General features: G+C 41.2%; 1 protein-coding gene across 2 annotated transcripts; it reads right to left on the bottom strand.

Moving 5' to 3' along the window:
* Positions 1-295: 295 nt before the first annotated feature.
* il1b (interleukin 1, beta) lies at positions 296-5,224 on the bottom strand. Of its 2 annotated transcripts, none has more exons than XM_074690915.1 (6): positions 5,132-5,224; positions 4,424-4,475; positions 3,343-3,535; positions 2,645-2,836; positions 778-902; positions 296-685 (listed from the first exon to the last, which is right to left on the bottom strand). In XM_074690915.1, the coding sequence occupies exons 1-6, from the start codon at positions 5,164-5,166 to the stop codon at positions 479-481; spliced, it is 804 nt and encodes a 267-aa protein (XP_074547016.1). In that variant the 5' UTR covers positions 5,167-5,224; the 3' UTR covers positions 296-478. The 2 variants fall into 2 exon arrangements, with proteins under 2 accessions (XP_074547016.1, XP_074547017.1); XM_074690916.1 differs by having other exon boundaries at positions 5,119-5,173.
* Positions 5,225-9,043: the final 3,819 nt, after the last annotated feature.

The following is a 9,043-nucleotide window of genomic DNA, read 5'->3' as shown; positions in this document are numbered from 1 at the left end:
TGCTGTGTCCATGGCTGATTTGATTTCTGAAGCTTAAAGTTGTGGTGAAAAGCCTTTGAAGAAACAAACAACCTTTAAAAGAAATCCATTTGTTTATAAAGGAAGAACTCCAAAACACGACAACATAGACTATTTTTCATCAGACAATACTTTTTAAGCAGACATTCAACACAAAGATTTTTAAAACAGAGACATGAATATACCACACTTACCAAACAGCAAATTCAAAAAAAAAAAAATTCAAAGATTAGAATTACTTTACAAGGAATATCCTTGTACAACTTTTCTCTGTGAAAGAAATCTATATCAACAATCTGATGCAAACACTCTACAGCTTGAATGGACTACTAAGAGATGATGTAGAACTACAGGCTCAGGACTACAGCGTACATTTAGCTCCATCTGCTGGCGAATGGGGATAAAGTTAAGATGCATAAAGCAGAGCTCTGACAGCTTCTCCTTGTGGCTGCAGCTGTTTCTAAGCTGTCCTGAGGCACATGTAACGCTGATCGTCTGCCCTACACATGTCCACAGGTTTCCCGCACTCTGTCGAGGTGCTGATAAACCAGCCAGGGCAGCTGACAGACTCGAACTTCAGTTCTGTTGCCTCAGTCTTCTTCCAGAACAGGAAACGGTTCATGCTTGCTTCGTTGCCGATCTTTTCCAGGTCCTCCTGAGAACATTTCTGCCAAGACGAAACACAGAGTAAGATGTAAGGGTTCACTCTCAGGTTTGTCTGGGGGAACAGTGTGTGATGTGTGTTTGTGTGATACTCACCTCCAGAATCAGCTCAGCTTTGTCTTCCTTCATGGAGGAGGACAGCTGGTATTTGTTGATTGATAGCACGACAGTCTGACCTCCTTGCGAGGTTGTAGTTTCGTACCTCGAAAGTTTAAAGTTCACTGAAAAAGAGAAGAAGATACTTATATGTAAGTCTAAGAGGAAAATGAAGTTCGCTCTCTTGGAGTTATGCAGTAACTTCTTTCTGTTGTAGTGGAGAGGGTCTAGCGACAGGAAGGGGCACTAAATCTTGATCCTGCCTGTGTCAGACAGCCAACCAATAGTCCTGGTGTGGTTAAGCCATGTGCTTTTGTAATGCTCACAGCTTGTGATCAATTAATCCAGTTCAAACTGAGGGTTGTCCCCTACACAGGATAAAAACCTCAGCTCAGGCTTTGAGCTGTTACTGAAGCTGAACGTATCATGGAAAAAACAAAATAAATCGGTTTTAACTTGACTTTAAACAGAATTGTTGATGCACAGTTATTAAAGCATTTCCAAGTTTCAAGAAGTAGGGTGAGAACTAAGTATCATTTAAAAAATGAGAGAGCTACACAGTACAGGAAAAGTCTGGCGGAGGTAGGCAGCCAAAGATTTCAAACAGGACTCTGGAAAACCAGGGAAAGAGAGATGTGTAGCTCTAAAAAGTCAAGAAAAACAACCAAACAGGAATGAACTGATGTGGAGAAAGCAGGCCAAGAAAACTCTACTTCTTCAGAGGACAGACACCTTCAAGCCAGCAGACTGAACGATGCTAAGGACAATCTGAGGATGTATTCTGCTGACTGGAAGCAGCTCAAGTGTTCTTTGTTTAGATGAGACCAAACTAGAGCTCTTAAGAGAGCCATAGAGACGTTGCCTATGTTTGGACTAAGAAGGGAGAGGCGTCTAACACAAACTGGAACTGGGAAACTCCTCAAGGTTGAAGGTTGAATCCCGAGGAAAGAAGGATATGTGAAGATTTTGAAAGAAAACCCTGAGCAGTCAGCAGAAAAACTGGGTCTGGCTCATTGTCATAACATACATAGCCTCTGGTGAAGACTTAACTCCAGAAAACCAAAGTGAACCTTATTAATTGGCCTGCACAAACCCATGATTTGATTCCCATTGAAAACCTGTAAAGGGGGTTGACCAAAGACCAGAATTTATGCCAGAAGAGCATCAAATCTGGAAGAGCTTGAAAGATTTGCCAAAGAGTGGGCTGGGATTCCTCCAGAGATGTTTTCCAGCATAAAGGACTCACAACTGACTCACAACTGAGAGGGCTGATGATTCTGACCCTGGTAGTTTTGGGTTTTGGTGAAATCATTTTTTCTGTGTGCAAAGTAAAATAATGTCAGCATCCAAAATAAAACAAAGATGTTTGGAAAAGCTGTGGCAAAAAATTCATTGATCTGTTTGACAGCACTTGGGAGCACTGGGTTATGACCGCCCCGCCGGCGCATGGTTGCCAGACTCCACAAATCATGCCACTGACACCGGGGCTTTGTCAGCGAAACGTCTGGTTGAAAGTAGCTGCCAACGCCTTCACAACTTAACCACCATCTCCACTGCGGGTGTCCTTGCATCATAAAAGCTGCCAGTTGTACACTGATTGCATCACAGGGTGTTTTTTTATAGCTCCAGTGTGAAACTGATAACACCATATGACCTTAAAAAAAGCTGCGTAACATGAAGGAAAACTCTCCATGTAGCTGCTGAAGAGGAACTGAAGAAAGTTCAGTGTTTTCTTTTTCTGGGAACTGAAGACGGCTCAACATTTAGTTAACGCTGCTCGAAATGCTCCTACCCTGACTTAATGTTGAACAGTCCATAAACACAGAGTATCTGATCATCTAAAGCTGGATGAGGAAGACGGTCTTACCTTTGTGGTCATCATATCCCCCTTTCAGGCAGATGGCCTGCAGCTTCATCTTCTCTGACTCACTGCCTTGTCCTCCAACGAGCACAAGACTCTTGTCGTCTGGGTCACTCAAAGGGCCCTCAGTCTCACTGTCAGCTCGCCGAAAGGTTTGTCTCTTTGAGTACCAGCTCACAGTGGTCTTAATGATGGTTTCTTTGGAAAAATGGAAGAGGATGTTTGATGTTATTCCAGAAGAGAGGTTGAATCAGACTGTTCTGGTCACTAGGCTCCTCTGCATGCTTCTTGAAGACCAAGCACTTTTAGCTTTAATACAACATTAGCTTCCAGCTAATAGCTCAGATGACTAAGTTTCAAACAGTGCCTTGTTTCCACTTGTTTAAACGAAATGTTTCAAATAGTATAACCCAGACTTTTCATGTTCACATATGAAAGATAGGTGCTCTCCCTACAGACTGTATATTATTGGGACAACGTCTCTGTGACATCACTCGTTTGTTTCTGATGCTGAGTTTTGAAACCTATCTTCGACAGAGGTCACATGCAAAAACTGAATTCTGAACTGAAAGATGCAGCCCTTTAGCCCCCTCACTAACAGCTACAGGGTGCCCACCTGTCAGTCCAGTCAACCATGCCCTTATATGGCCTTATACAGTAGTCATATTAATAAAATATGGACAGAGTAAAATACAAATACATACCCTCCACCAGGTGTTCAAAGATAGCGCAGAAGAGCTCGTTCCCCCTGGGCACCTTGCCTTTGTGATCAAGGAGCTTTTTCATCCTGGTCACCGCCAGCTGCAGGACAGCATTACGCTGAAAGGTCTTGAGGTTTTTGGAAACCACCAGGTCCAGTCCATCCTCAAGTCTGAAGGTGTCCCTCTGAACAACCGGCTGAAAAAAACAAAAGGGAAACCCCGTCACTGTCGTGTTGCACCTTTGTCTCCCCTCCAGATGAAGGGTCTCCCCCCTTTATCTGTCTTCCTGCTTCATCAGGAGGGGGAGCCCCTTCATCTAAGCCACACAAACTCCACAGAGCACAGAGTTTTATTTCCCTAAAGTTATATTCTAGTCTCTTTGCCTGCTCCAGAATGTTGGCTCAACTTTGCTGGAAGTTCAAAAAGCTCAAAAGTTCAAAAAACAATATAAAGTTGAAGAACTAATGTGACAAATAAGAGTTTAGGGAGATGAAAAAAAAACCAGAGATAAGAGACCACAGACCAAGATGTGTGATAAAAACAATGAAGAATAGAGATTAAAAAAAGATATAAACAATAAAAAAAGATTAACAAAAAGGTTAAAATAAAGAATAAATGGCAACACGGAAATAATAAAAGACCAAGGTAATAGCCTAAAAAGAAAAACTTGAATTTGATATGAAAGTGAAAAAATGGGATCTGAGTTTATAGATGTGAGATAAAGGAATAAAAATTGTGCAAAATAATATAAAATCTCACGAAGTTAAACCAAAAAAAATAAAAAAAATTTAAGACAAAAAATGAAAATCAAAAATATATAAAGCCAAAGACCTTATATATGAATGACAGATGATAAGTTTTTAATTAAAAGTCAAAGTAATGGTTTTTTCAGATAAGATTTTAAACTGGGAGGAAAAACTCTAGAAAAGTCATTGTTGGGAGATAAATCAAAGTTTCCAGCAATTTTCTATAATTTCTACGCTTTGAAATAAAACATCTTCACTTTAGGATATAAAGTCATAAATCAGAGTGTAAGAAGTAGAATTAAAGACTTAAAGATTTCAGAATGCAGAACAAATCTCACCATTGTTTTACAGCTACTGGTTTTAGGAACCTTCTCTTCAACCACAAGGCTGCTGGAAAACAGAAAAAAAAAACAGTCAAGTTTCTAACCACAGTTTAAAGGCTTTACAAAGAGGAAGACTTTCAATGAGTCAGAATTTTCTAAGTTTGTGAATCCTGACTTGAAGAAGCCTATTGAGTAAAACCTGGAGCCTGTTTTAGAGGTTTTAGATCAACATAAAGGTACAAGCTGTAGAAATGGCTGCCGTGTGCTCTTCTGAATCTTATTTTCAGGGTGCAGAGAAAGATCTCAGTGATTCAAATCAGAAACATGAATCCCTTGCATCAGACAAGGTGTGATGAAGTCTAATCCACGCCACAGTCTTCTTTAACATCAGTCAGACTTGGCATGGGTTTGGGAAACCTGCACACAGATTTAAACCTGTTCAAACCGAGTTCAGACTGGACAGTCTGTTTTTCTGTTTCTGTTGTTAAAGAGTAGAAAAGTTTTGTTTTTCTGGTCAGTCAGCGTTACAGCTCAAAGTACATGTTAATAAAATATTCAAACTAACAAAAACAAGAACAGCAGCTCCTAAGAGCAGGATGTTCCCTCTCTGTGTGGACACTAACACAGATCTCAGTTCCTCTGTGACGATAAAAAGTTTTCCTCTCCTTTCCTGTTTTAAACATTTAAAAGCATTTAAAAGCTCAAAGAACCTTTAAAACTTACACCTCCAAAGCATCTGCCAGGTCAAAGTTGCTCATCCTCCTGATGAAAGTGAGATCTGCCACTACTAACACCACTACTACCACCTTTTATACTGTACTTCTACTTCCTGTCATGCCCACAATGAAATCACACGTCAATTCGCTGGTCTCTGAACTTGACAGGAAGAGATGTGACCCTGTGGTCTTAAACAAACTCGTTTACAATCTATTTCTGTGTAAAACACAGCTATCTTTCAGTCAGGTTAGAACCACCTCCCCTCCTGCTCTTAAACCAAAGCCTTGAAAAGATCAGTCTCCTGAAACACAAATGAAGCTTTTAAGTTCAGTGACAGGTGACCCTCAACCCTGCAACTGTCTGCAAAGAGGAAACTTTCTCCCTGTCTCTTCAAAATGAAGAGAGGGAATACACATGCAGTGATCTTGCAAATTTCAATCTGAGAAGGTTAAACTGGACCTCCAAGTGAAGCTCACCCTGCAGTGTCTGCCTCCATCTTTCTGTGAGACATACAATTTTCAGTATGAGCTCATTTGACCTACTAAAAGAAAAACCACAGGTGCAGGATGCAGGTGGCACGTTTGAACAGTCCTTTTATGACTGATGCCCCTGACAGAAAAATACACTGCAGTAGTTTTGTCAACACACATTAGATGTGAAAATCCCAACCAATCTGGGAAAGTACTGCGTTATGAGTGTGTCCGGGGTGAGTGCAAAGAGGCGTCACAGGCTTTCACCACAGCATCGAAACCTCAACAGGCCTAAGCATGCAAAAACAAGCTAGCTAACAAAGCTGACAGATGGCCAACTGTCTGATCTAGGCAACTGTGCACACGAGGCAGTGCAAGCTTATGACTCATTTCAAGTCCGAAAAAGTCATAACACTGTTAGAGTCACGTGATTCATCGTTAACTAAAACAGTCTCATGAATGTCATATCCCATTTCTACCAGTACGCCTCAAAATGCCTCAGCCTGAGCAGGTGTGGATGTAAGGTTAACCGTCACTCGACTCCTATAAACAGGAAAGAGCCTGCTTGGCTTCTTATAAATATGTATTGTATGCAAATGCTCTGCAGCTTTAATCTGATCCTGGCAATGGTCCTGTAAAGACTGGTATCAGATCCCATCAGTGTCAATATAACCAATGCCAATGCTAAAGTATCAGTGTTGGTATCAATCCATCCATCAGACCTGAGAGTGATACAGCCCGAGTTCAAGACTAAAAGAGCTAAACTGTTTGTGCTAATGTTTATTCCAACCCACAGTCAGCAGTTATTCTGCAGTAGTCTGTACAAACTTCAGAGTCTATCAACAAAATGAAGAGTGAGGTTACGTTAGCTCTGCTTGGTAGATGACTGGCAGGACATGACCAGGATTTACTCACTTTACACATTACCGGCATGTCTCACAGCGCCGGGCTGTCAGTTTGCTTGTTGTGATGTTAGCCTACAGATAAGTCATAGCACTGGGCTGCTAGTAGCACTACATATAGCCAGCTACTGGTACAGTACAAACTTACATTTGCTTGTTGTCATGTTTCAAACAACAGCGCTATGTAACTGTAGTGATAAATACCTTGCTGCGTCGCGTTGTATCCAGTAAAAAGTTGTCTTGAACAAAGGAAATACGCTCCAAAACAAATACACATGTTGTTAAAAGTCACATCTTTATGACAGTGTCTGTGAGACTCTGGGCCAGAAGGTGGGGTGACAGGACAGATTCTCCTCATAGCATCTTTAAGTGTCCTCTTCATTGGTGAAATGTGCCATTTGGGCATGTCTAAAGTGCTCTCCACAAAACCCGGATCCTTGTGCCCTCTTCAGTGGCAAGAATGTGCTGCAAGTGCTCTTTTTTTTTACCCTTGTCCCTAGACGGGTTCATGTAAAGTTAACCAAAAACCCAACATGAGCAGAGAGCTTTGCAGAACCTAGGAAGTTACAATGGGAAAAAAAACTTCCCTTTAATAGACAGAAACCTCAAGCTGTACCAGAGAAAGTTAAAGAAAGAGAGACCAAGGCAGAGACACCGAGGGCTCTAATTTTTTGGGGCAGCGCAGGGGGCGCAAGCCTGGCGCACCCCGTGCAGTGCTAATTTTGTGCGGCGCACCACTGTGAACTGCCGATTTGACAATTTGGTGGACCGTCTGCACAGAGTTGGGTGTGACTGTCTCTGCTACCAGCACTGTTTTCGTTGTGCTGGGGACCATTCAAGCTCATATATATATATATATATATATATATACAGTTTTACAGATTATATAAAAAATCAAGTCCTGGAGGGAACCTCAACTCACATATTATTCTCAAGTACAATATGACTAAATGGAATACTAGAATAAAGGCACTGTTGTACAATAGTGAGCAGGAAAAAGCAGGTAAAATAATCCTGCCAGGCTTTAAGAAATATCTCTTATTTCATGCCTGGCACACTGTAGTGTAGCCTGCACTATGCGTGCTGTGATACTGATGAGCACACTTTTAACATGAATACTTTAAAAAATCTATTCAAGCGCTTTCACTGTATGCAACACTTTGGTGTCTGCGATACATTTCTTTCATTGTTAGCGTCATGAAACTACTTGTCATTTGTCACAGCTCTGTGACTCAAGGCTGTGTGTGCTCTAGGTGTCAGCTCATGTGCTTACAATGATGATTATTTGTTGTATCAACTACAAGCAGTTGTGAGCTAGTTTGCTTGTCACAAAGTAATTGATGCTTGTTTGACTTTTGTATTAGAGCATGACGTCCGAATCTGTCACATTTGCTTTTAAAAGTGGTGTGGATGCTGAACGGTGAGGTGCTTTGTCGTGTTGGTAGTGTTCCCTCCTTTTGTGTGTGTGTGTGTGTGTGCTTTACAGACGGGCTTTGACACTACTGTTAGCCTACCAGACTGTCAGCCTGGTAGGCTGTATAATGGCAAATTACACTCCTTGCACTGACTTTTTCAACAAGCTGGTTCACAGGAGCACTGGAACTTGAAGCCATGTCTGTAACTCAGTCAGTACGTTTACATGCAGCTTATGAAATCAGACTGTGAGCTAGTCAGTACGAGATCAGATCAATGGGATGAATGTTGGACTGAAAACGGGCGAGCATAGCTCATTTGACACATAGATAATACTGGCTCACTGTCTAACTTCACAATAACACGAGGGATGGGTACCTTTCACATTTAAAACGATACAGTACCGATGCCCGGTACCTGGCAATCGGTACTGGTACTCAACAGTACCTATTTTCTATACTTTTTTGTGTTTATGTAGTAAAAAATATCAAATCATATAATAATAGTGTATAATTTTTTTTCAATTTAACATATTTATTCTTCAATGTATAACGTTGCAATGTTGTGTTCATGTCCAGCCTGGAAAATCTCCTACTCTTCCACTCCCTCACAGTCACAAGGATGCATTACCTTTTAATTTGACATGAATTGGTACTCGGTACTTTTGACAGAATTGGATCGGTACCTATAAAAGTACCCAACTAGGTACCCATCCCTAAACAACTCACACACGCACACATGCTTTAAAAGTAGAGAAAGTCTTTGTCTACTTCAGAGAGGAGAGAGGACCCAGCTCGATGGCTGCAGACTCATAAGGTGCCTGACTCAAAATGTCTCTGATTGAAATAAAAAATGCCTCAGAGTATCGATACTTAAAACACATGGTACCGTTTACTTTTTAAAAATGGGGTAAACTGATACTTTCTCAGTATCCGTATACGGTTCAACCCTAACAGTATGTCTAACACATTCACGCCATTTCATACCCAATTACACACCACTGACGCAGCAGTGGGAGCAACTTCGGGTTAAGTGTCTTGCCCAAGGACACATAGCCATGTGTTGCCCAGAGATGGGCTTGAACTACAGACTTTGAACTTTTTTGGACAACAAATAACCTGATCTACAAAGTT

This window comes from Halichoeres trimaculatus, unplaced genomic scaffold (genome assembly GCF_033239565.1).
Source record: "Halichoeres trimaculatus isolate MK-OKI-2021-1 unplaced genomic scaffold, fHalTri1.1 fHalTri1_scaffold_16, whole genome shotgun sequence".
NCBI classification, from domain to species: Eukaryota; Metazoa; Chordata; class Actinopteri; order Labriformes; family Labridae; genus Halichoeres; species Halichoeres trimaculatus.
The sequence above is the reverse complement of the archived record's forward strand: the minus strand, read 5'-3'. Positions and strand labels throughout refer to the sequence as shown.